The 27,363-nt window shown below is 58.0% G+C and overlaps 2 protein-coding genes across 2 annotated transcripts; one reads left to right on the forward strand and one right to left on the reverse strand.

Annotated features, from left to right (window-relative positions):
- Positions 1-203: 203 nt before the first annotated feature.
- Positions 204-7,964, reverse strand: LOC141726587 (rhodopsin kinase GRK1-like). The gene is given in 11 exon segments (XM_074531542.1): positions 204-539; positions 1,863-2,064; positions 3,110-3,234; positions 3,356-3,439; positions 4,070-4,227; positions 4,905-5,032; positions 6,005-6,291; positions 7,458-7,626; positions 7,628-7,741; positions 7,743-7,847; positions 7,850-7,964. Coding segments are annotated over 11 exon segments (1,752 nt in total). The 5' UTR covers positions 7,937-7,964; the 3' UTR covers positions 204-246.
- A 6,693-nt stretch (positions 7,965-14,657) lies between these two features.
- ATP1B2 (ATPase Na+/K+ transporting subunit beta 2) lies at positions 14,658-26,229 on the forward strand (the record flags this gene model as incomplete). The annotated part of the gene is given in 6 exon segments (XM_074531533.1): positions 14,658-14,803; positions 18,092-18,220; positions 19,722-19,826; positions 21,626-21,831; positions 22,660-22,716; positions 26,097-26,229. Coding segments are annotated over 6 exon segments (742 nt in total), but the record flags the coding sequence as incomplete, so codon positions are not given.
- Between the last annotated feature and the right edge of the window lie 1,134 nt (positions 26,230-27,363).

Raw genomic sequence — 27,363 nt, forward strand, 5'->3', positions numbered from 1 at the left:
CCCCCCTCACACAACAGATGGAATACCCCCCAGATTTCAGGGTCCCCTCCCCAAATTTCGGGGTGCAATCCCACTCACAGCAGATGGAATCCCCCCAAATTTTGGAGTCCTCCTCCCCAGATTTCGGGGTGCAATCCCACTCACAGCAGATGGAATACCCCCCAGATTTCAGGGTCCCCTCCCCAGATTTCAGGGTCCCCTCCCCAGATTTCAGGGTCCCCTCCCCAAATTTCGGGGTGCCCCCCCTCAGAGCAGCCGGCACGTCGAGGATTTCCCCGCGGCGCCCCCCGCCGCGCTGGGGTCCAGGTCGGGGGGCAGCGTCCCCGGCGCCCCCCACACGTTGAGCTCCTCGAAGACGCCGGTCTCGATGAGCTCCTCCTGCCAGGGGATGGGCACGGTGCCCGAGGCGAAGGCGTCGCACAGCGCCGCGTCCCCCGCGTCCAGCTCCACGCCCTTCACCGTCGAGAACGCCCCCACGTCCCCCAGGTCCTTGGCGTACACCCGCCGCGGGTCCGGCACGAACGGCGGCGGCACCAGGCCTTGGGGAGGGGGAGACGCCACCGTGGGTTTGGGGTTGGCGCGCTTGATAGCCCCGGTGTGGCCCAGTAACCACAGGAAACTCCAGGAACCCCAAGGAACATCTGAGAACTTCCAAAAACCTCCCCAGAACCTCCCAAGAACCACCAGGAACTCCCCAAAGTTCATCCCATGGCTCCCAGCACAGCCCAGTAATCACAGGAACCCCAAGGAACCCCAAGAAACATCTGAGAACTTCCAAAAACCTCCCCAGAACCACCAGGAACTCCCCAAAAATGTCTCAGGTGCCTCCTGGTGCACCCTCCCAAGGAGCACCCCAAATATCTCAGGTAACTTCTGGAAGCACATAAAGTCTCAGATCAGTTCTAGACCCCCTCCCCAGTAGCCCCCACGTCCCCCAGGTCCTTGGCGTACACCCGCCGCGGGTCTGGCACGAACGGCGGCGGCACCAGGCCTTGGGGAGGGGGAGACGCCACCGTGGGTTTGGGGTTGGCGCGCTTGATAGCCCCAGTGTGGCCCAGTAACCACAGGAACCTCCAGGAACCCCAAGGAACGTCTGAGAACTTCCAAAAACCTCCCCAGAACCACCAGGAGCTCCATAAAGTTCATCCCATGGCTTCCAGAAACCTCCCAGTATAGCCCAGTATGGCCCAGTAACCACAGGAAACTCCAGGAACCCCAAGGAACCCCAAGGAACATCTGAGAACTTCCAAAAACCTCCCCAGAACCACCAGGAGCTCCATAAAGTCCATCCCATGGCTCCCAGCACAGCCCAGTAACCACAGGAACCCCAAGGAACATCTGAGAACTTCCAAGAACCTCTTGAGAACCACCAGGAACTCCCCAAAGTTCATCCCCCGGCTTCGAACACTGAGTGGAAACCGCATTATTGGACCTCCAACATTCATTGGAGACCCCAAAACCCAATGGGGACCCCAAACCCAATGGAGACCCCAAAAGTCATTGAAGACCCCAACTCTTGACAACCCAACACTCAATGGAGACCCCAAAACCCAACCCTTGAACCTCCTGGAGACCCCAAAACCCAATGGAGAACCCAAACCCCCTGGAGACCCCAAAACCCAACCCCTGAACCTCCTGGAGACCCCAAATCCCAACCCTTGAACCTCCTGGAGACCCCAAAACCCAATGGAGAACCCAAACCCACTGGAGACCCCACCTCCCACCACCACCACCCCCTGGAGACCCCAAAACGCAATGGGAGACTCCAAAACTCATTGAAGACCCCAACTCTTGACCACCCAACACCCAATGGAGACCCCAAAACCCCCTGAGACCCTCGTGGAGGCCCCGCCGGGCGTTACCGGCCTCGAGGCGCCCCCAGTTGATGGTCCTGAAGAAGGCGTGGGCCTTGAGCTGGGCGCAGCCGTTGTCGCGGAAGCCCAGGCGGGCCTGGGGGTCCTTGGCCAGGAGCCCCTCGCAGGCCTCGCGCGCGGCCGCGCTGAACTTGTCCGAGTAGGACACGGGGTCGTGCAGGATGCGCCGCGTCACCTCCTTGTTCTCCACCTGGTGGGCCAGGGGGGACACCACGACGTGGTGGGGCGTCCTTGGGGTCACCTTTGGTGGGGGTGTTGGGGGGTTCTGAGGGACCTCAGGGGGTTCTTGGAGGTTCTTGGGGGGTTCTTGGAGGTTTTGGGGGGTTCTGAGGGACCTCAGGGGGGTTCTGGAGGTTCTCAGAGGGGTTCTTGGAGGTTCTTGGGGGGGTTCTGAGGGACCTCAGGGGGGTTCTGGAGGTTCTCGAGGCGTTCCTTGGAGGTTCTTGGGGGGTTCTGGAGGTTCTTGGGGTGTTCTGAAGGTTCTCAGAGGGGTTCTTGGAGGTTCTTCGGGGGTTCTGAGGGACATCAGGGGGGTTCTGGAGGTTCTCAGAAGGGTTCTTGGAGGTTCTTGGGGGGGTTCTGAGGGACTTTGGGGGGTTCTGGAGGTTCTCGAGGCGTTCCTTGGAGGTTCTTGGGGAGTTCTGGAGGTTCTTGGGGTGTTCTGAAGGTTCTCAGAGGGGTTCTGAAGGTTCTCAGAGGGGTTCTTGGAGGTTCTTGGGGGCTTCTTGGAGGTTTTGGGGGGTTCTGAGGGACCTCAGGGGGGTTCTTGGAGGTTCTTGGGAGGTTCTTGGAGGTTTTGGGGGGTTCTGAGGGACTTTGGTGGTTCTTGGGGGATTCTGGGAGATCTTGGGGGGTTTCTTGGAGGTTTTGGAGGGTTGTGAGGGTCTTCAGGAGGGTTCTTGGAGGTTTTGGGGGTTACTTGGAGGTTCTTGGGGGTTTCTGAGGGACCTGGGAGGTTTGTTGGAGGTTCTTGGAAGCTTCTGAGGTTTCTGGGGAGTTATTTTGGGGGTTTATTGGAAATTTTGGAGTTTCTGAAGGTCCTGGGGGGTTTCCTGTGGGATCCTGAAGGTCCTGGGAGGTTTCTGGGAGCCCTGAGCTGAATTTTGAGGAGTTCCTGGTGGTTCTGGGGAGGTTTTTGGAAGCTCTCAGATGTTCCTTGTGGTTGCTGATCTATACTGGACCATACTGGTCTGTACTGGGGGGCACTGGGGTGGGGTGGGGTGGGGTGGGGTCACCTTCTCCCCCCGCCGGCGGAAGGGGCCTTTGGCCTCCAGCATCTCGTAGATGGTGACCCCCAGCGTGAAGTAATCGACCGACCAATCGTAGTCCTCGTTCTTGAGCAGCTCGGGGGCCATGAACCCTGCGGGGACAGCGAGGGGACATTGGGGGGACATTGGGGGGGTCAGGTGGCATTGAGGGGACAGGGGACCCCCAGTGCCCCCCAGTGTCCCCCAGGTGTCCCCAGTGCCCCCTGTCCCCACCTGGGGTCCCGGCGTAGCCGCGGGTTTTGCTCTCGCCATCCTTGAGCTCCACGGCCAAGCCCATGTCGGACAGACGGACGTGGCCTGGGGACAAGTGACCATTGGTGACCATTGGTGACCATTGGTGATCACCAATGACCACCTGTGACCACTGATGACCACCAGTGTCTAGCAGTGACCATCAGTGACCATCAATGACCACCAGTGACTATCAGTGATGACCAATGACCACCAGTGACCATCAATGACCACCAGTGACTATCAGTGATGACCAATGACCATCAATGACCACTGGTGACCACCGGTGACCACCAGTGTCTAGCAGTGACCATCAATGACCATCGATGATCATTGGTGACCTCCAGTGACCATCAAGGACCACCAATGACCATCAATGACCATGAGTGACCATCAGTGACCACCGGTGAGCATCAATGACCATCAGTGAAGACCGGTGACTACCACTGACCATCAGCGACGACCGGTGACCATCGATGACCACCAGTGACCACCAGTGACCATCAATGTCCCCATGTCCCCCTCATTTCTCACATCCCCCAATGTCCCAAATGTCCCAACATCTCCAACGTCCCCACTGTTCCCCAAAGTCCCCAATATCCCCAATGTCCCCCAGTGTCCCCAATCCCCCCAATGTCCCCAAAGTCCCCAATGTCCCCCAATCCCCCCAATGTCCCCAGTGTCCCCATGTCCCACCGGCGTCGTCCAGCAGGACGTTCTCGGGTTTGAGGTCGCGGTAGACGATGCGGTGCTGGTGGAGATGCTCCAGCCCCAGCAGGATCTGCGCCGTGTAGAAAACCGCGCGCGGCTCCGCGAAACCCGGGTTCTCCTCGTCCACGTTGTAGATGTGGTACCTGGGGACATCAGGGACATCGGGGACATTGGGGACATTGGGGACAGCGGGGACAATGGGGACATCAGGGACGTTGGGGACATTGTGGACATTGGGGACGTTGGGGACATCAGGGACAGCGGGGACATTGGGGACAGCGGGGACAATGGGGACATCAGGGACGTTGGGGACATCGGGGACATCGGGGACGTTGGGGACGTTGGGGACACGGCGGGGACACGATCAGTGTGGCACCAGCACAGTGCCAAGGTCACACCAGGGTCCCACCAAGGCAGATCAAGGTCACACCAGGGTCAGATCAAGGCCACACTGAGGTCACACAAGAGTCACATCAAGGTGACACCAAAGCCATGCCGAGGCCATGTCAGGGTGACATCAAGGCCACATCAAGGTCACACCAGGGTCAAATCAAGGCCATATCAAGACCACATCCAAGGCCACATCACCGTCACATCAAGGTCACATCAGGGTCTCACCAAGGCCACACCAAGGTGACATCAATGTCACAGCAAGGCCATGCCAGACCATGCCAAGGCCACTCCAAGGCCACACCAGGGTCACACCAAGATCACACTACCTACCATGGTCCTACCATGGCCAATCCAAAGCCACCCCAAGGCCACCCCAAGGCCACCGTGAGGCCACCCCGCTGTCCCCGAGGCCACCGCAGCCACGTACCGCAGGTCGCCGCCGTTCATGATGGTCATGACGAGGCAGAGGTCGGTCTTGGTCTGGAAGGCGCAGGCCAGGGACACGATGAAGCGGCTGTGGACGCGCGCCAGGATCCGCTTCTCCACCAGCGCCGCCTGGGGACACATTGGGGACACATTGGGGACACATTGGGGACATGTGGGGACATGTTGGGGACACGTTGGGACACATCGGGGACACGTTGGGGACATGGGGTGGCACCACCATGGACAGGGACAGGGACACGATGAAGCGGCTGTGGACGCGCGCCAGGATCCACTTCTCCACCAGTGCCGCCTGGGGACACGTGGGGACACATCAGGGATACGTTGGGGACATGGGGTGGCACCACCATGGATACAGGATGGACATGGACAGGGACAGGGACAGGAACAGGGATGGACACAGGGACCAAGGGGACATCCGAGGGGACAGATTTGGTGACAGAAGGACATCCAAGGGGACTGAGGGGCGAATTTGAGGACAGAGGAACATCTGAGGGTTCTGAGGGACACCCATGGGCACAGAGGGGACAAAGAGCCACCCTTGGGGCCATCATTGGTACCATCCTTGGTGCCACCATTGGGACACCTTTGGGGCCACCATTGGTACCACCATTAGTGCCATCCTTGGTGCCACCCTTGGTTCCACCATTGATGCCACTCTTGGAACACCCTTGGTGCCACCATTGGGGCCACCATTGGTGCCACCCTTGGGGACAAAGGGCCACCCTTGCTGCCGCCCTGCGGACACCATTGAGGCCACCCTTGGTGCCACTCTTGGTGCCACCATTGGGGAGACTTTTGGGGACAAAGGGCCACCCTTGGTGCCACCTGGTGCCACCCTTGGTGCCACCTTTGCTTCCACTATTGGGGACACCCTTGAGGACAAAAGACCACCCTTGGTTCTACCATTGGGGACACCCTTGGGGGCACCCTTGGTGCCACCATTGGTGCCACCATTGAGGATACCCTTGGTGACACACTTGGGGACAAAGGGCCACCCTTGGTGCCACCCTGGGGACACCATTGAGGCCACTATTGGGGACACCCTTGGTGCCACCCTTGGTGCCACCTGGTGCCACCCACCTCGTATCCCTTGCGCTTCTTGAGGCGTTTCTTGTTGAGGCGTTTGTTGGCGTACATCTTGCCGGTGGCGCGGCGCTGGCAGGCGCACACCTCGCCGAAGCCGCCCTTGCCCAGCACGCGGAACTCGGCGAAGGCGTCGGCGTTGACGGCCTGGCTCTCGAGCCACTTGAACTGCACGAAGCGGCTGAACTCGGGCGAGCCGCGGTACGGCGCCCACGCCGCCGCCTCCAGGTGCGCCAGCAGCTCCTGCCGCGCCGGCACGAAGGCGTCGCCAGGGAGCGTCGAGCCTGGGGGCGGAGGGGAGGGACGGGGGTGTCATGGCCGCCGATACCAACATGGCCGCCGTTGGGGTGTCATGGCTGCCATTGGGGTGTCATGGCTGCCGAAATAATTATGGCCGCCATTGGGGTGTCATGGCCACCAAGGTTGTCATGGCTGCCATTGGGGTGTCATGGCCGCCATTGGGGTGTCATGGCCGCCGATACCAACATGGCTGCCGTTGGGGTGTCATGGCTGCCTAAATAATTATGGCCGCCGTTGGGGTGTCATGGCCACCGAGGTTGTCATGGTTGTGGTTGGGGTGTCATGGCCGCCATTGGGGTGTCATGGCTGCTGAGGTAGTCACGGATGTGGTTGGGGTGTCATGGCTGCCATTGGGGTGTCATGGCTGCCTAAATCATTATCGCCACCATTGGGGTGTCATGGCTGCCAATACAAACATGGCCGCCTTTGGGGTGTCATGGCTGCCAGCACCAACATGGCTGCCGTTGTGGTGTCATGGCTGCTGAAGTTGTCATGGATGTGGTTGGGGTGTCATGGCCACCGTTGGGGTGTCATGGCTGTCAATACCATCATGGCTGCTGTTGTGGTGTCATGGCTGCCTAAATCATTATCGCCACCATTGGGGTGTCATGGCTGCCATTAGGGTGTCATGGCTGCCAATACAAACATGGCCGCCTTTGGGGTGTCATGGCTGCCAATCCCATCATGGCTGCCATTGGGGTGTCATGGCTGCTGAGGTTGGGGTGTCATGGCCGCCATATTGGCACTACATCCGCCATATTAGCACTATGTCCACCATATTGGAGCCATGTCGGCCTTGTCAACATCACTGCCACAATATTTGAGCCATGTCAGCCATGTTTGATGTCACAGCTGCCATATTGGAGCCATGTCAGCCATATTGAAGCCATGTCAGCCATATTGAAGCCATGTCAGCCATATTGGTGCCATGTCCACCATATCAACATCACAGCCGCCATATTGGAGCCATGTCGGCCATGTTGATGTCACAGCTGACATATTGGAGCCATGTCAGCCATGCCAACCTCACGGCCGCCATATTGGAGCCGTGTCAGCCATATCAATCTCACGGCCGCCATATTGGAGCCATGTCAGCCATGCCAACCTCCCGGCCGCCATATTGGCCCCACCCAGCCCCGCCCCCCCTCACCTGTGGGCGGCGCGGTGGCGGCGGCGCTCAGGAAGCCGCAGTGCTCCGCCCCTCCCGGCGTGAAGAACCGGCTCCGCAGCTTCTTGGCCGCCTCCTCCCTCTCGGCATCCTCGCACTGCTCGAAGGCCTCGATCTCCGCCCACAACGCCCCGGCCGCCTGCGAACTGGGCGGAACCTTCCAGAAACCTCCGGAAGAGCAGCTTGCCGATGGGCTGCTCCACGCACTGCCACCGGAACGACGTCTCCTGGCCGCCATCTTGGGTGTGGCCGGGCGGGGCCCCGTTGGGGGCTGCGGGGCCCCCCGTTCTGGGTGCCGGCGGTGCCGCCCAGCTGGGCGCGCAGGGCCTCGCACTGGGAGATGTGGGGCAGGCGGAGCCGCGCCTTGGAGCGCCCCGGTCCTTGGTGCCGCCGCCGGGGCCGCCGCGCGCCGACACGTAGGCCGAGTTGGCCACCACGGTCTCCAGACCCCCAATGTCCATGGCTGGGGGGGCGTGGGGGGCGGTGGGACACCTGGGGAGGGGTCAGGGATACTGGTGGGACTGGTGGTGGGACTGGTGGGACTGGTGGGACTGGTGGGACTGGTGGGACTGGTGGGACTGGTGGGGTGTTTTGGCGGGAATTGGGGTGGTGGGACACCTGGGAATGGGGTGGGGGGCATACTGGTGGGACTGGGTGGTACTGGTGGGATGTTTTGGGGGGAATTGGGACACTTGTGGGGAAGGTTTGGGGGTTTTGGGGTGTGTGGGGTCGTAGGACACCTGGGGAGGGGTCAGGGGATACTGGTGGGACTGGTGGGATCTTCTGGGGGGGATTTTGGGGTGTTGGGGGTTTTGGGGGGCATTCAGGGGACATGTGGGGGGTCTGGGGTACTCTGGGGGTCCCTCCTGTGACACGTGGGGGGGCCTGGGGGGCTCTAGAGGGGTCTGGGGTCCCTCCTGTGCCAAATGGGGGGTCTGGGGGTCCCATGTGTGCCAAATGGGGGGGGATCTGGGGGTTCCTTGTGTGACAAATGTGGGGGGGTCTGGGGGTCTCTCGCGCACTGCACGAGGATGTGACCACGCCCCCCCGATCAACGCCCCCTGCCCACCCCCGGGTAAGGTGTTGGTGGTGGGGGGGTGTGTGTATGGGGGGGGGGGGGGGGGTCGCGGCTCTTAAAGGGCCCGCGCTATAATTAGCCTAAGCGGCTCAGCGCGTGCCTTAAGCGGCTTTCGGGGCCCCTCGCACGAGATTCCCCCCCCGGGACCCCCCCCACGGGAATCCCGACGGGCCCCGGGGCCGCGGGGGGCGACGGGAAAACGGGGGTCACACCCCCCACCCCAAAAAAACGGGGCGCAAAGGATTCTGGGAGAGAGACCCCCAAAAAATGGGGTGGGTTCGATGGGGGGGAGGGACCATCAAACCCCCCCCTCCGCATTAGCCCCGCCCCTTCAGGTGTCCACGTGACCCTTGACCCTTCGGGACCCCTCCTCTCTGGGGAGACCCCCCCCCCCCAAATCCACGGACCCAGTTTGGGGAGGGGGTTCCAGTTTGGGGTGTTCCCAGTTTGAGGGGGAACTGGGGGTTACTGGGAGCGCAGTTTGGGGTAACTGGGAGGGAATTGGGGTCCCAGTTTGGGGTTACTGGGAGGAACTGGGATCCCAGTTTGGGGAGGGGGTCCCAGTTTGGGGGAGTTCCCAGTTTGGGGGAATTGGGAAGAACTGGGAGCCCAGTTTGGGGTAACTGGGAGGGAATTGGGGTCCCAGTTTGCAGTAACTGGGAGGGACTGGGAGCCCAGTTTGGGGTAAATGGGAGGGAATTGGGGTCCCAGTCTGGGGGAACTGGGAGGGACTGGGAGCCCAGTTACCCCATGAAAACCCCCGCCCCTGTGACCCCCCCCCAATAACCCCCCCATTCATCCCTTAATAACCCCAGGGACCCCCCCCCAGAGCCCCTTGAACCCAAATCCCCCCCGGTACTCGAGACCCCACGACCCTCACCCTGTGACCCCCCCCCCCGCCCGGGGACCTCCCCGGGACCCCCGCCCCAATAATCCCCCCATTCATCCCTTAGAGCCCCCCTGCTCCCATGGACCCCCCCCCCCAGGGACCCCAAATCCCATCGATATCCGGCACCCCACGACCCCCCACCCTGTGACCCCCCCCAAGGACCCCCCCACGACCCCCGTCTGCCCCCCCACTACCCCCCCCAAATTAACCCCCTCAAATTAACCCCTCTTAGAGCCCCCTCCCCCCTCAGGGACCCCCTCCCCCAGCGACCCCTGACCCCAAATCCCATCGATACCCGGAACCCCCACGACCCCCCACCCTGTGACCCCCCCCAAGGACCCCCCCACGACCCCCCCTAAATTAACCCACCCCAAATTAACCCCTCTTAGAGCCCCCTCCCCCCTCAGGGACCCCCTCCCCCAGCGAACCCTGACCCCAAATCCCATCGATATCCGGAACCCCACGACCCCCATCCTTGTGACCACCCCCGGGGACCCCTCCCCACGACCCCCGCCCGCCCCCCCCGGGACCCCCGCCCCGCTCTCACCTGCGCAGCTGCCCCGGCCCGCGGCGGGTCCCGGTGCCCCGGGGCCGGATTAGCCCCGCCCGGGGATTAAACGGCGACAAATCCCCCGGGGGCGGCCCCCCCGTGACCCCCCCTCCCCAAATTAACCCCGGTGACCCCCCCTCATTGATCACGGGGAGCCTGGATTGCTGGGACCCCCCCTCAAATTAACCCCAGGGACCCCCCCCTCCCCAAACCCCCCAATGGCCCCCCCTCCCCAAATTAACCCCGGTGACCCCCCTCATTGATCACAGGCAGCCTGGATTGCTGGGACCCCCCCTCAAATTAACCCCAGGGACCCCCCCCAATGACCCCCCCTCCCCAAATTAACCCCCGTGACCCCCCCTCATTGATCACGGGGAGCCTGGATTGCTGGGACCCCCCCTCAAATTAACCCCAGGGACCCCCCAGTGACCCCCCCATTCCCAAATTCACCCCAGTGACCCCCCCCTCCCCAAACCCCCAGTGACCCCTCCCAGTGACCCCCCCCTCCCCAAATTAACCCCGGTGACCCCCCCTCGTTGATCACAGGCAGCCTGAATTGCTGGGACCCCCCCCTCAAATTAATCCCAGGGACACCCCCTCCCCAAACCCCCCAATGGCCCCCTCTCCTCAAACCCCCAATGGACCCCCCTCCCCAAATTAACCCCGGTGACCCCCCCCCTCCCCAAAGCCCCAAATGACCTCCCCCCCATTGATCACAGGGAGCCTGGATTGCTGGGACCCCCCCCAAATTATCCCCAGGGACCCCCCCAATGATCCCCCCTCCCCAAACCCCCCAGTGACCCCCCCTCCCCAAATTAACCCCAATGGCCCCCCCTCATTGATCACGGAGAGCTTGGATTGCTGGAACCCCCCCCCCAAATTATCGCGGGACCCCCCCACTCATTAATAACGGGGGGCTCAGGCAGCCGCGACCACCAAATAACGCCCAGGACCCCCCCAAATTAACCCCAGGGACCCCCCCATTAAACCCCGGGTCCCCCCCCTAAATTAACCCCAGGCAATCCCCTTTAACACCCGGGAGCCCCCCAAATTATCCCCAAGGACCCCCCGTTAAACCCAGGGGATCCCCGTCCCCAGTTAATCCCAGGGGAATCCCCAGAAATTCGGGAATTCGAGACCCCCCCCAGGACCCCCCCCGGAAATTCGGGATCTCTTTCATAGCTCGGGGAACCCCCGGGATATTCGGGAAACCCCCGAAAATTTGAGAACCCTCCCCCAGAAATTGGGACCCCCTCCCCCCAGTAATTTCGGGACCCCCCCAGTAAATTATGGACCCCCCCCCCGAGAATCCGGGAACCCCCAGAAATTCGGAACCCCCCGGTAATTTCAAGACCCCCCCCCCCCCCATTCTGGATCCCCCCAGAAATTCTGGACCCCCCGGTAATTTCTGACCCCTCCCCCCGGTTTCCCCCCCCCTTCGTTAACCGTGCCCCCCCCCGCAGTTCCCGGTGCGGTTCCGGGGGGGCCCCGGGGGGGTTTTGGCGGCGGCCGGGCCGGGACGCGCCGTTACCGGGGAGCCGGGAGCGCCCGCCCGGGCACGCGCGGCCCTTTCGGGGCCCCCCCGGCCCTTTCGGGGCCCCCCCGGATCCTTTTGGACCCCCCCGGATCCTTTTCGGGGCCCCCCCGGATCCTTTTGCCCCCCCCCCCGAACGGTTTGGGGTCACCGCGTCCTCCTGGAGCCCCCCCAAACTGAGACCCCCCCCCCCCCAAAAAATCTGAGTTCTCCCATTAATAACTGGGACCCCCCCCCATTGGAATTTTGGGGATCTCCCCATGTTGAGACCCCCCCCCCCAGCCAAAAATCTGAATTCTCTCATTGATAACTGAGACACCCCCATTGGAATTTTGGGGATCCCCCCATGTTGAGACCCCCCCCCCTAGCCAAAAATCTGAATTCTCTCATTGATAACTGAGACACCCCCATTGGAATTTGGGGACCCCTCCAGGAATTTTGGGGACCCCTCTATGCTTGGGACCCCCCCCCCCTGGAATTTTTGGGGGTTCCTCGTGGAATTTTGGGGAACCCCCCATAAATGACCCCCTCACCCCAAACTCTGTTCCCTCATTGATAACTGGGATCCTCCCCCCGGAATTTTGGGGATCCCCCTATGCTAGAGACCCCCCACCCCAAAATCTGAGTTCTCTCATGGATAACTAGGCCCCCCCCCCCATTGGAATTTTGGGGGTCTCTCCCGGAGTTTTGGGGACCCCCCCTTAAAATCTGGGATCTCTCCGGACTCCTCAGCCCCCCCAAACCTTTGCGACCCCTCCCCAAATTTCTGACCCCTCCCAAATTCCTGGCTCCCCACCCCAAATTCCCGACCCCCCCGAATTCCAGACCCCCACCCTGAATTCCCGACCCCCCCCCAAAGTTCCGCACCCCCTCCCCAAATTCCTGACCCCCTCCAAATTTTTCGTTGCCCCCCAAAAAATTTGGGACCCCTCTGGGATTCCCGATCCCCCCCAGACCCCCGAGCCCCCCCAATTTGAGGAGGGGTCTCTCAGTTCGGGACTGGTTGAACTGGGAGCGCACTGGGAGCGTTGGGGGCTCCCCGGAGGGGGGAGGGGGACGGACTTGACCTCGAGTGACCCCGCTCAAGCCACGCCGCCAAATAGCCACGCCCCCAAATAGCCACGCCCACCGCTTTGATTAAAGGCGAGCGTGGGTGGTCTGAGTGCTCCCAGTGCTCCCAGTAACCCCCAGTTCCCCCCCGTATCCTTTCCCAGCTCCCATTCCCAGTGCTCCCAGTAACATCCCAGTGCTCCCAGTTCCTATTCCCAGTGCTCCCAGTATCCCTCCAGTCCCCCCCCATCCTTTCCCAGTTCCCATTTCCAGTGCTCCCAGTTCCCCCAGTATCCTCTCCCAGTGCTCCCAGTCCCCCCCTATGCTCCCAGTTCCCCCAGTATCCTCTCCCAGTGCTCCCAGTTCCCATTCCCAGTACTCCCAGTGCTCCCAGTAACCCCCCAGTCCCCCCAGTGTTCCCAGTCCCCTCCCAGTCCCCCCACTATCCTATCCCAGTCCTCCCAGTCCCTTCCCAGTCCCCCCAGTTACCCCTCCCAGTACTCCCAGTTCCCCCAGTATCCTCTCCCAGTGTTCCCAGTAACCCCAGTTCCCATTCCCAGTGTTCCCAGTACTCCCAGTCCCCCCAGTTACCCCTCCCAGTACTCCCAGTTCCCCCAGTATCCGCCCTCTCCCCGTTCCCGCGCGGGCCCTTTAAGAGCCCCCCCCCACCCCAAGCCCCAGTTCTCTCAATGGGGACGGTGGGAACGCCGCGGAGGCCACGCCCCCTTCATTAGCATAGAGCATTAAACCTCCTTAAATAGATAAAGAGGTGGAGCGAAGTGTTGGGGCGGGGCCTGGCGGGGTCTAGGGGTGTTTAAATCTCAGATTAGCATAAGGGGCGTGGCTTGTGGGAGTTTGGGGTGATTATTAGCAAAAGGGGCGGGGCACAGACATGCAGAGTGAGTAATTAGCATAAGGGGTGGAGTTTGGGGACTTAGAAAGTCTACTAGTATAATGGGCATGGCTAAATATTGATTAATTAGCATAAGGGGCGTGGTGTTGTGTTTGGCAATCAATATTAGCATAAGGGGAGGGGCCAGGCAGCTTCAAGATGGAGAATTAGCATAAGGGGTGGGGTATCAGGATATTAAAATGAGTTATTAGCATAAAGGATGGTGTAAAAGGGATTTTAAACTGTTATTAACATAAAAGGCGGGGCATATGGGCTCTATAACGAATTATTAACATAAGAGGTGGGGCATAATTAAAACCTGTCATTATTAGCATAAGGGGAGGGGCATTCTGGGGGTTTATAAATGCTATTAGCATAAGGGGCGGAGCTTGCCAGCTTTAATATTCCTCATTACCATGAAAGGCATGACACGTTGAACTTTAACCTTCCTCATTAGCATAAAGGGCATGGCAAGTTAAGCTTTAACAAGGCTCATTTGCATAAGGGGCATGGCCAATGAAGATTTAACACTCCCAATTAAGCTTAACCTCTCCTCATTAGCATAATAGCCATGGCAAATGGAGATTTAACGCCCCTCATTAGCATAAGGGGTGTTGCAAATTAAGCTGTAACCCTTTTCATTAGCATAAGGGGCATGGCAAATTAAGCCTTAACCCTCCTCATTAGCATAAGGGGTGTTGCAAATTGAGCTTCATTCCTCCTCATTTGCATAAGGGGCATGTCAAAGAGAGATTAAACGCTGCTCATTAGCATAATGGGCATTGCAAATTAAGCTTTCACCCTCCTCATTAGCGTAAAAGGCATGGCAAATTAAGCTTTAACTCTCCTCATTAGCATAAAAGGGCGTGGCCACACCCCACTATAAACCACCGCCGGCAGAAGAGTTGGCACCAAACCGGCTTTAAAAGGGGGCGTGGTCAGAAAAATCACAATGGGCGTGGCCTAGGCCGCCGTGGGAGTGGTAAACCCATTTATGGGCGTGGCCTAGGCGGCGGTGGGCGTGTCCCCCGAGCCCATAAAGCGCGGCGGCGCTCGCGGCCCCCGCGGCGTTCGCGGGTTCGAGTCCCGGCGGGAGCGGCGGCGGCGGCGGCGGCACCGGGAGGGGGGGGGGGGGACACCGGGGACAGCGACAGCGACACCGGGCGGGGGGGGGGGGGACAGCGGGGGGGGGCCCCGGAGACACCGGGGGAGGGGGCCCGAGAATGGCGCGGGACAAGGAGAAGCGGAGCTGCGGGCAGGTGGTGGCCGAGTGGCGAGCGTTCCTGTGGGACCCCCGCACCCGGCAGTTCCTGGGCAGGACCGGCTCCAGCTGGGGTGAGTTCCGCGCTTTTTGGGGCTTTTACTTTGGTTTTATTTTTATTTTTATTTTTATTTTTATTTTTATTTTTATTTTTATTTTATTTTTATTTTTGTTTTATTTTTATTTTTATTTTTATTTTTATTTTTATTTTTTTTTTATTTTTATTTTTATTTTACTTTCATATTTTTTTTAATTTTTATTTTTGTTTTATTTTTATTTTTTTGGGGGGGTGGGTTTATGGGGTGACCCCCCCTCCCCATTATTTTTTAGGGGATGTCCCAATTTTATTTTTTTTTATGGGGGGGGGTGATGATGGGTGAGGGAATTTTGGGATCCCCCCCCCCCCCCAACAGGTTAATGGGGGGGGGGGAAGGAAATTTTGGGGTGTCCTTGCACCCCCCCCCCCCATCCCAAAAATTATAAACACCCCCCCTCAAATAAGGGGGAGGTGGGAGGGGTTAGGGTTAGACCCCCCCCACCCCAAATTTATGCATTAAATGAGGGGGGGCTGCTCAGAGAACCCCCGAAATGTGCTCAGACCCCCCCCCCAAATCAAAAGGGCCCCCCCAAAACAGGGTGAGAATTGGGGACCCCTTAAACTGGGTCAGAATTGGGGACCCCCCAAACTGGGTGAGAATTGGGGACCCCCCCCCCCTTTAAACGCCGCTTTTTCTGGGGGGCTCCTTTAAAGGAGGGGCCGAATGAACCCAAGACCCCCCCCCCCAAAATGAGTAAAATTTGGGGTGGGGGTGCTTAAAACCCCCCCCAATTTTTTAGGGGGGGTCTCCCCACCCCATAGGAGCCCCCCCCCCCCAAAACTGGGTGAGAATTGGGGACCCCTCCCCTTTTAACGCCGCTTTTTTTGAGGGGAAAGCTCCATTTGAGGAGGGGGGGAATTAACCCAAGACCCCCCCCAAAATGAGTAAAATTTGGGGTGGGGGTTCCTTAAAGACCCCCCCTCTTTATTTAGGGCTGGACCCCCCAAAATCCCTCAAAAAGCGTTGCTGGGGGAGGGGAATTTGGGGGTTCAAAAGGACAAATTGGGGGTGGGGGCGGGGGTGGTTTTGTGCCCCCCCCCCCCCCATCTGTCGCGCTGTGGCGACAAAAGTAGGTCAGGCTGGGGGTGGGGGATGGGAACGGCCGGGACCCCCCCCAAAACGGGGGGGGGCCGAACCAGCCGGACCCCCCCCATAACGGGGTGAGCCCCAAAATTGGGGTGGGGGGCGCGGGGAGCCCCCAAAATCCCCAAAAACCCCCCAAAAATCCCCCCCCAAAAGGTCCAGATGGTGCGGGGGGATTTAACGCGTCTGGGGGGGGGATTTGGGGGGGCTCGGGGGTGGTTTGGGGGGGATTTTCGGGCAATTTTCGGAGATTTTGGGGGGATTTTTGGGGTCTCCGAGTGGAGATTTGGGGGGTTCGGGGCAGATTTTTGGGGTTTTTCAATGGAATTGGGGCAGTTTGGGGCGCGTTCGGGGCAATTTAGGGGGGCTCGGGGGAGTTTTGGGGGGGTTCGGGGGGGTTTTGGGGGGTCGGGGGTTGGGGTTGGTTTTGGGAGATTTTTGGGGGAATTTTATGGATTTTAGGGGAAATTTGGGGTCTGCGAGTGGAGATTTGGGGGGTTTGGGGCAGATTTTTGGGGTTATTTTAATGGGATTGGGGCAGTTTGGGGACGTTCGGGGCAATTTGGGGGGGCTCGGGGGAGTTTTGGGGGGGTCGGGGTTGGTTTGGGGAGATTTTTGGGGGAATTTTATGGATTTTAGGGGAAATTTGGGGTCTCCGAGTGGAGATTTGGGGGGTTCGGGGCAGATTTTTGGGGTTATTTTAATGGGATTGGGGCAGATTTTGGGGCGTTCGGGGCGATTTTGGGGGGATTTGGGGGGGACCCAAAATCTGGGAGGGTCGGGGTTGATTTTGGGGGATTTTGGGAAAATTTGGGGGGGATTTTTGGGGATCCGAGTGGAGATTTGGGGGGTTCGGGGCAGATATTTTTCTTTATTTTTTTTATTTTTTATTTTTTAACGGGATTGGGGCAATTTTGGGGCGTTCGAGGAGATTTTCGGGGGGGGGATTTGGCGTTTATGGGGTGAATTAATTCAAATTTGAGGTGTTCGGGGCAGTTTTTTTGGGGTTTTTAATGGGATTGGGGCAGTTTTAAGGTATTTGGGGCAGTTTTTGGGGTATTTAATGTCTATGGGGCAAATTCGTGAGAATTTGGGGTGTCCAGGGCGTTTTGGGTGGGTATTTGGGGCACTTTTGGGATTTTTTTACATTTCTGGAGTAAATTAATGAGAATTTGGGGTGTCTGGGGCAGTTTTTGGGGTTTTTTAATGGGATTAGGGCAATTTTGGGGATATTTGGGGCAGTTTTGGGATTATTTGACGTTCATGGGGTAAATTCATGAGAATTTGGGGTTTTCAGGGCACTTTTTGGGGATTTGGGTTTTTCATGGCATTTTTGGGGGTATTTGGTGCCAAATGGGGTAAATTTATGGGGTTTTTGTGCGATTTGGGGCAACATTTGAAGGTTTAAGTGAATTTTTGGGGCAATTTGTGGTTCTGGGGAAGCTTTTGGGGGATTTTGGTGCCATTGGGGCATTTTCGGAGGGGTTTGGGGCAGATTTTGGGGTCCCAAACCCCAAATTTGCCTCCTCAGAGCTGATCCTCCTCTTTCAAAGTGATTTTATTGGGGTTTATCCCAAATTTGGGGGATTTTCACCCGTTTTGGGTGGGATTTTGGGGTTTTTCATTCGTTTCCATTGGGATTTTTGGGGTTTTTCATTCATTTTTAATGGGATTTTTGGGGTTTCTGTCCCCAGGGGGTTTTTCCTTATGGGGGTTTCATTTTTGGGGTCCCTGACCCCCCAGTTTCACTCCCCGGACTCATCCTGCTCTTCCAAAATGACTTTTTGGGGATTTATTCACAATTTTGGGGTCCATTTCACAAACTTTGGGGCTGATTGACCCATTTCGGTTGGGATTTTTGGGGGTTTTTTTCCCCCATTTTTAATGGGATTTTTGGGGTTTTTTTCCCCATTTTTAATGGGATTTTTGGGGTTTCTGCCCCCAGGGGGTTTTTCCTCATGGGGGTTTCATTTTTGGGGTCCCCGACCCCCCGATTTGCCCCCCCAGGGCTGATCCTGCTGTTCTACCTGGTGTTTTACTTTGGAATTTACACCAAATTTGGGGTTTTCTCCCTATTTCAGTTGGGATTTTGGGTTTTCCCCCATTTTTAATGGGATTTTGGGGTTTTCCCTCTCGGGGATTCCCTTTTTTGGGGTCCCGACCCCCCGATTTGCCCCCCAGGGCTGATCCTGCTGTTCTACCTGGTGTTTTACGGGTTCCTGGCCGGGCTCTTTGCCCTCACCATGTGGGTGATGCTGCAGAGCGTCGACCCCCACGTGCCCAAGTACCAGGACCGGCTGCTGACCCCCGGTGAGACCCCCGGGTGGGCACGGGGGGTCCCTGGGTGGGGGGCTTGGGTGGGGGGTCCTGGATTTGGGGTCCTGGGGGAGGGGGGGTCCTCAATTGGGGTCCTGGATTTGGGTCTGGGGGCATCCTGGGTGAGGAGTCGTGGGTGGGGGGCTCAGATTTGGGGTCCTGGATTTGGGGTCCTGGGGGAGGGGGGTCCTCAATTGGGGCCTGGATTTGGGTCTGGGGGCGTCCTGGGAGAGGAGTCCTGGGTGGAGGGTCCTGGATTTGGGGTCCTGGGGGAGGGGGGGTCCTCAATTGGGGCCTGGATTTGGGTCTGGGGGAGATTTGGGGTCCTGGATGGGGGTCCTGGAATGAGGCAGCTTGGGGGGGTCTTTGGGGGCTCCAGGTGAGACCCCCGGGTGGGCACGGGGGGTCCCTGGGTGGGGGGCTTGGATTTGGGGTCCTGGGGGGGTCTTGGAATGGGGGGGGTCCTGGATTTGGGGTCTTGCATTTGGGGTCCTCTTGGGTGAGGGGTCCTGGATTTGGGGTTTTAGGTGGGGGTCTCTGGGTGGGAGTCCTTGGGAGGGGTCCTGGATTTGGGTCTGGGGGAGATGTGGGGTCCTGGATTGAGGGGTTTGGGGGAGATTTGGGGTCCTGGATGGGGAAGGGTCTGGGGGGGATTTGGGACCCCCCCCCCACATCCTCCTGTGACCCCTTTGTGACCTTTGCGTCACCCTGACCTTGTCACCCTGTGTGACCTCCCTGTGTCACCGCCCCACAATGTCCCCAATGCCCCCAATCCCCAAAAATGTCCCCGATGTCCCCGCATTGTCCCCATTGCCCCACCAATGTCCCCAATCCCCCCATTGCCCCTGATGTCCCCAATATCTCCTCATGTCCTCAATGTCCCCTCAATGTCCCCAATATCCCATAAATGTCCCCACTGCCCCCAACCCCTAAATGTCCCCACTGTCCCCTCAATGTCCCCAAATCCCCCCAATGCCCAACGTCCCCAACATCCCATAAATGTCCCCAATGTCCCCCAAACGTCCCCAACATCCCCAATGTCCCCCATTGCCCCCAAGGTCTCCTTGATGTCCCCATTGCCCCTGATGTCCCCAATCCCCCCAGTGTCCCCAATGTCCCCTGGCTCTCCCCCATGTCCCCAATATCCCCAGTGTCCCCAATGTCCCCCAAACATCCCCAATGTCCCCACCCCCCCGTTGTCCCCATTGCTCCCAATGTCCTCCCAATGTCCAAAGTCCCTTCAATGTCCCCAACATCCCCCGATGTTCCCAGTGTCCCCATTGTCCCCATTGCTCCAATCTCCTCCCAATGTCCAAAGTCCCTTCAATGTCCCCAATGTCCCCAATGTCCCCAATGTCCCCAATGTCCCCTGGCTCTCCCCCATGTCCCCGCTGTCCCCCGCTGTCCCCAATGTCCCCAATGTCCCCTGATGCCCCCAATGCCCCCAATGTCCCCGATGTCCCTGCTGTCCCCTCACTGTCCCCGCTGTCCCCAGGGCTGATGATCCGTCCCTGTGCCGAGGGTCTCGATGTCACCTTCAACGTGAGCCAGAGCCAGACCTGGCAGCCGTACGTGAGAGCCCTGCACCAGTTCCTGGAGCGTGAGTGCACTGGGGGGACTGGGAGGGACTGGGAGGGACTGGGAGGGACTGGGAGGGGACTGGGAGGGGACTGGGGGGCACTGGGGGGGACTGGGAGGGGATTGGGAGGGGATTGGGGGGGGACTGGGAGGGACTGGGGGGGACTGGGTTATACTGGGAGGGGACTGGGAGGGGACTGGGGGGCACTGGGAGGGACTGGGGGGCACTGGGTTATACTGGGAGGGACTGGGGGGGACTGGGGGGCACTGGGAGGGACTGGGGGGCACTGGGTTATACTGGGAGGGACTGAGAGGCATTGGGAGGGGACTGGGATGGCCCAACCCCATACTGGGATGATCGTATTTATACTGGGATGGAACAAACCCATACTGGGATGGGTTTATCAATACTGGAATGACTTTATCTACACTGGAACACAACAAACCCATACTGGGATGACCCTAACCATACTGGGATGACCCTTATCATACTGGGACACAACAAACCCTTACTGGGATGACCCTACTCATACTGGGATGGCTGTAACCCATACTGGAACACAATAAACCCACGCTGGGATGACTTTATCTATACTGGAACACAACAAGCTCATACTGGGATAACCTACCCATACTGGGATGACCCTAACCCATACTGGGATGATTCTAACCCATACTGGGATGACTCTAACCCATACTGGGATGACCCTAATCCATACTGGGATGACCCTAACCCATACTGGGATGACTCTAACCCATACTGGGATGACCCTAACCCATACTGGGATGACCCTAACCCCATACTGGGATGACTCTAACCCATACTGGGATGACCCTACCCATACTGGGATGACTCTAACTCATACTGGGATGACCCTACCAATACTGGGATGACCCTAACCCATACTGGGATGACCCTAACCCATACTGGGATGACCTTACCCATACTGGGATGACCCTACCCATACTGGAACACAACAAACCCATACTGGGATGACTCTAACCCATACTGGGATGACCCTAACCCATACTGGGATGACCCTAATCCATACTGGGATGATCCTACCCATACTGGGATGACCCTACCCCATACTGGATGACCCTACCCATACTGGGATGACCCTAACCATACTGGAACACAACAAACCCATACTGGGATGACTGTAACCATACTGAGATGACCCTAACCCATACTGGGATGACTGTAACCATACTGGGATGACCCTAACCCATACTGGATGACTGTAACCATACTGGGATGACCCTAACCCATACTGGGATGACTCTAACCCACACTGGGATGACCCTAACCATACTGGGATGACCCTACCCCATACTGGGATGGCCCAACCCATACTGGGATGGCCTTACCCATACTGGGATGACTCTACCCATACTGGGATGGCCCAACCCATACTGGGATGACCCTACCCATACTGGGATGACCCTAACCCATACTGGGATGACTCTAACCCACACTGGGATGACCCTACCCATACTGGGATGACCCTACCCCATACTGGGATGGCCCAACCCATACTGGGATGGCCTTACCCATACTGGGATGACTCTACCCATACTGGGATGGCCCAACCCATACTGGGATGACCCTACCCATACTGGGATGACCCTAACCCATACTGGGATGACCCTAACCCATACTGGGATGACCTTACCCATACTGGGATGACCCTAACCCATACTGGGATGACCCTAACCCATACTGGGATGACCTTACCCCTACTGGGATGACCCTAACCCATACTGGGATGACCCTACCCACACTGGTCAGCCCCGTTCAGCCCCTCTGTCCGTCCCCAGCGTACAACGACAGCGTGCAGGCCGCCCGCAACGCCGCGTGCCCGGCCGGCCGCTACAACGAGCAGCCGGACGACGCCGTGCCCAACTACCCCAAGCGCGCGTGTCGCTTCGAGCGCTCGCAGCTGGGGCCCTGCGCCGGCCTGGGGCCCCACGGCGACTTCGGCTACGGCAGCGGCCGGCCCTGCGTGCTGGTCAAGGTCAACCGGGTGAGCTGGGGTATACTGGGTTATACTGGGATATACTGGGAGTGCTGGTATTGGTTTATACTGGGTTATACTGGGAGGCGACTTCGGCTACGGCAGCGGCCGGCCCTGCGTGCTGGTCAAGGTCAACCGGGTGAGACATGGGGGATACTGGTTGTACTGGGATATACTGGTTTATACTGGGATATACTGGGTTATACTGGAGGTGACTCCGGCTACGGCAGCAGCCGGCCCTGCGTGCTGGTCAAGGTCAACCGGGTGAGACACGGGCTGGGATATACTGGGTTATACTGGGATATACTGGGAGGTGACTCCGGCTACGGCAGCAGCCAGCCCTGCGTGCTGGTCAAGGTCAACCGGGTGAGCTGGGGCACTGGGATATACTGGGATATACTGGGATATACTGGGAGGCGACTTCGGCTACGGCAGCGGCCGGCCCTGCGTGCTGGTCAAGGTCAACCGGGTGAGCTGGGGGACTGGTTGTACTGGGATATACTGGTTATACTGGGATATACTGGTTATACTGGGATATACTGGTTTATACTGGGATATACTGGGTTATACTGGGAGTGATGGTACTGGGAGTATTGTGATGGTCTGGTTTATACTGGGTTATACTGGGAGGGACTGGGATGAACTGGGAAGGACTGTGAGGCACTGGGAGTGACTGGTACAGTGTAATGGTTCTTACTGGTTTACACTGGTTCATACTGGGCCATACAGGTCCATAATGGTCCATATAGCTCATATTGGTCTATACTGGTTTATACTGGTTCATACTGGTCCCTACTGGTCTGTACTGGTTCATACTGGTCCCTACTGGTCCCGCAGGTCATCAACTTCTTCCCGGGCAAGAACAAGAGCATCAACATCGTCTGCGCCGCCAAGGTGACGTCACTGCCCCCCCCCAATGTCACCAACCCCCCCCGGTGTCCCCAGGTGTCCCCTGGATGTCTCCAAGTCCTCCAGGTGTCCCCAAATGTCACCTCAGGTGTCCTCAAGTGTCACCTTCAGTGTCCATCTTGTGTCACCTCTGGTGTCCCCAAATGTCACCTCAGGTGTCCCCTCAGTGTCACTTCAGGGTGTCCCCAATGCGTCCCCTTGGTGTCTCCCCAAAAATGTCCCCAATCCCCCCAATGTCCCCAAATGTCTCAAAATGTCCCAAAAACGTCTCAAATGTCCTCTCAATGTCCCGAAATGTCCCCAATGGCCCCTTGGTGTCTCCCCATAAATGTCCCAAAAATGTCCCCAATGTCCCGAAATGTCCCCAATCCCCGAAATGTCCCCAAATGTCCTCATTGTCCCCAAATGTCCTCACTGTCCCCATTGTCCCCTCACTGTCTCTCGTCTCTGCCCAGCGGCCCCGGACCAAGGGTGACCTGGTAAGGGAGGGGAGGTTCCAAAATTTCCTTCATTCACCCCAAATTCCCTTTAGGAATCCCAAAATCCTTTTAGCATCCCAAAATCCCGGAGTTTCATCCCAAAATTCCTTCTAGGAAAAGCAAAATTTACTTAATTCACCCCAAAATCCCTTTAGAATTCCCAAAATTGGGGAGTTTCAGCCCAAAATCCCTCTAGGATCCCTAAATCTGCTTATATTACCCCAAAATTCCTCTAGGAATCCCAAAATCTGCTTTTTTTCACCCAAAATCCCTTTAGGATCCCCAAAGATGCAGAGTTTCACCCCAAAATCCTTCTAGGAATCCTAAAATTCACTTCTTTGATCCCAGAAGTCCTCTAAGAATCCCAAAATCTGCTTGTTTCACCCCAAAATCCTTTTAGAATTCCAAAAAAATCGGGTAGATCCCTCAAAAATCTTTGTAACTTGTCCTAAAATCCCAGAGTTTCACCCCCCAAATCCTTCCAGGAACCCCAAAATTTGCTGATTTCACCCCAAATCCTGCTGGGTGTCCACAGAGGTTTTGTGTCCCCCAGTATCCCCCAACACCCCAATGTCCCCAAGTGTCCCCAATGTCCCCTCATTTTCCACAATGTCCCCAATGTCCCCATTGTCCCCTCAGTGTCCCCATGTCCGTCTCACTGTCCCCATTGTCCCCTCAGTGTCCCCCCAATGTCCCCCCAGATGTCCCCATGCCCCTCTCAATGTCGCCACTGTCCCCATTGTCCCATTGTCCCCTGAGTGTCCCCCCAATGTTCCCAATGTCCCCATCATTGTCCCCATGTCCCTCTCAATGTCCCCACTGTGTCCCCAATGTCCCCATGTCCATTCATTGTCCCCATGTCCTTCTCATTGCTCCCAATGTCCCAGTGTCCCCAATGTCCCCCCAATGTCCCCATGTCCCTCTCATTGTTCCCACTGTCCCCATTGTCCCCTGAGTGTCCCCCCAATGTTCCCAGTGTCCCCAATGTCCCCATCATTGTCCCCATGTCCCTCTCAATGTCCCCACTGTGTCCCCAATGTCCCCATGTCCATTCATTGTCCCCATGTCCCTCCCATTGTTCCCAATGTCCCATTGTCCCCAATGTCCCCCCAATGTCCCCACGTCCCTCTCATTGTCCCCAGTGTCCCAAATGTCCTCATGTCCCCTCATTGTCCCCTCGGTGTCCCCATGTCCATCTCACTGTCCCCATTGTCCCCTCAGTGTCCCCATCATTGTCCCCATGTCCCACTCCATGTTCCCAATGTCCCATTGTCCCCCCAATGTCCCCAGGGTGTCCCCATTGTCCCCAATGTCCCCATGTCCTTGATGTCCCCAATGTCCCCAATGTCCCCAATGTCCTCAGTGTCCCCAGTGTGCCCCCAATGTCCCCAATGTCCCCAGGGTGTCCCCATTGTCCCCAATGTCCCCCCAATGTCCCCATGTCCCTCTCATTGTCCCCATGTCCATTCATTGTCCCCAATGTCCCCAATGTCCCCCCAATGTCCCCATGTCCCTCTCACTGTCTCTCTCTCGCTGCCCGTGAGGCCCAGGGACACTCGGCCACCACCGTAAGGGAACTGGGACAAACTGGGAGGAACTGGGATGAACTGGGACAAACTGGGATGAACTGGGACAGACTGGGAGGAACTGGGACAGACTGGGACAGACTGGGATAGACTGGGATGAGCTGGGACAGACTGGGATAGACTGGGATGAACTGGGACAGACTGGGATGAACTGGGATGAACTGGGATGAACTGGGATGAAGTGGGACAGACTGGGATGAACTGGGAGGAACTGGGACAGACTGGGAGGAACTGGGATGAACTGGAACAGACTGGGATGAACTGGGACAGACTGGGATAGACTGGGATGAACTGGGAGGAACTGGGACAGACTGGGATGAACTGGGACAGACTGGGGGACTTTGGGGGGACACTGGGACAAACTGGGGTGAACTGGGGGCACTGGGAGGGCACTGGGAGGGCACTGGGACAGACTGGGATGAACTGGGACAAACTGGGAGACACTGGGGATATTTGGGGGACACTTTGGGGGGACAAACTGGGATGAACTGGGGGCACTGGGAGGGCACTGGGAGGGCACTGGGACAGACTGGGATGAACTGGGACAAACTGGGAGACACTGGGGATATTTGGGGGACACTTTGGGGGAACAGATGGGGGGGGTACTGGGACAAACTGGGATGAACTGGGGGGCACTGGGACAGACTGGGACAAACCAGGACAAACTGGGGGCACACTGGGACAAACTGGGGGATGCTGGCACAAACTGGGGCACACTGGGGGGCACTGGGGGGGGGATTTTGGGGGCAATAAAAGGGAGAAAGTCCTTGGAGGGCAATTGGGGGGGTCCTGGGGCTATTTGGGGTCACTTTTGGGGGTCCCAGGGGGGCTTTGGGGGGGGATTTACGGGCGGGGGATCTTGGGTGTTATTTTGGGGTTTTGGGGAGGGGGATCCTGAAAATATTTGTGTGTGTGGGGGGGTCCTGGATGTAATTTGGGGTCACTTTTAGGGGTCCCGGGGGTCTTTTTTTGGGGCGGGGGTCAGGAGGATTTTTAAGATCATTTTTTGGGGTTCCGTGGTTCTTTTAGGGGCTACTTAATGGGATTTGGGGTTTTATGGGGGGGATACGAGAATGGGGGATATTTTTGGGGGGGGTCAGGAAGATTTTACGTGAATTTTTTGGGGGTTCTGTGGCTTTTTTGGGGGGTTTTCAGAGGGGAATATGGGGGATTCTTTGGGGGGATATGGGGGATTTTTGGGGGGGATATGGGGAATTTTTGGGGGGGGGTCAGAGGGGGTGTCCCCCGCCCCCCCCCCCCTTCAGGGGACATTTGGGGACCCCCCCGTGCCCCCCCCCAGCGAGAGGAGGACGCCGCCCTGCTGGGCCCCCTGCAGCTCTACCCCCCCAACGGCACCATCGACCTCATGTACTTCCCCTACTACGGGAAACGCGTCCACGTGAGCACCCAAAAACCTGAAATTCACCCCAAAACCCCCCTGGGAACCCCAAAAACCCCAAAATACCCCCTGGGAACCCCAAAAACCCCAAAATCCACCCCAAAACCCTCCCCGGGCACCCCAAAATCCACACCAAAACCCTCCCCGGGCACCCCAAAAACCCCCCTGAGAACCCCAAAATCCACCCCAAAATCCCCCCTGGGAACACCAAAAACCCCAAAATCCACCCCAAAACCCTTCCCGGGCACCCCAAAACCCCCAAAATCCACCCCAAAACCCCCCCTGGGAACCCAAAAACCCCAAAATCCACCCCAAAATCCCCCCCCGGGAACCCCAAAACCCCCAAAATCCACCCTGGGAACCCCAAAACCCCCAAAATCCACCTGAGAACCCCAAAAACCCCAAAATCCACCCCAAAACCCCCCCTGGGCACCCCAAAAACCCCCCATAGCACCCAAAAACTCCAAAATCCACCCCAAAACCCACCTGGGAACCCCAAAAACCCCAAAATCCACCCCAAAACCCACCTGGGAACCCCAAAAACCCCAAAATACCCCCTGGATACCCCAAAAACCCCAAAATCCACCCCAAAACCCACCTGGGAACCCCAAAAACCCTAAAATCCACCCCAAAATCCCCCCGGGCACCCCAAAATCCCCCCTGGGCACCCAAAACCCCCCCTGAGAACCCCAAAAACCCCAAAATCCACCCCAAAACCCTCCTGGGCACTCAAAAACCTCCCTGGGAACCCCAAAACCCCCCCTGGGCACCCCCAAAACCCCCCCCCCCGGGCACCTTAAAAACCCCCAAATCCCACCCGGGCACCCCAAAACTTGGGACTCCTTTAGGGGGAATGGGGAGACCCCAAAAAATCCCCCTGGGAGGGGGTTCAGGGGCACCTGGGGTACCCCAGAAGGGTTTTGGGGGGATTTCTGGAGGTTTTGGGGGGATTTCTGGAGGTTTGGGATCGCCCCAAATGGATGTGGGGGAGGTTTGGGGTCCCCCGAACAGATTTTGAGGGGATTTTGGGAAGGTTTTGGGGTTTTTCCTTGAGGTTTGGGATCTCCCCAAAGGGGTTTTGGGATCACCTGGACCCCTGAATTCCTGAAAATGAGATTTTTCTGGACAACCAAATTCCTGGAAATGGGAGATTTTGGGATCATCAGGT

Source organism: Zonotrichia albicollis, chromosome 36 (assembly GCF_047830755.1).
Source record: "Zonotrichia albicollis isolate bZonAlb1 chromosome 36, bZonAlb1.hap1, whole genome shotgun sequence".
Classification (NCBI taxonomy): Eukaryota; Metazoa; Chordata; class Aves; order Passeriformes; family Passerellidae; genus Zonotrichia; species Zonotrichia albicollis.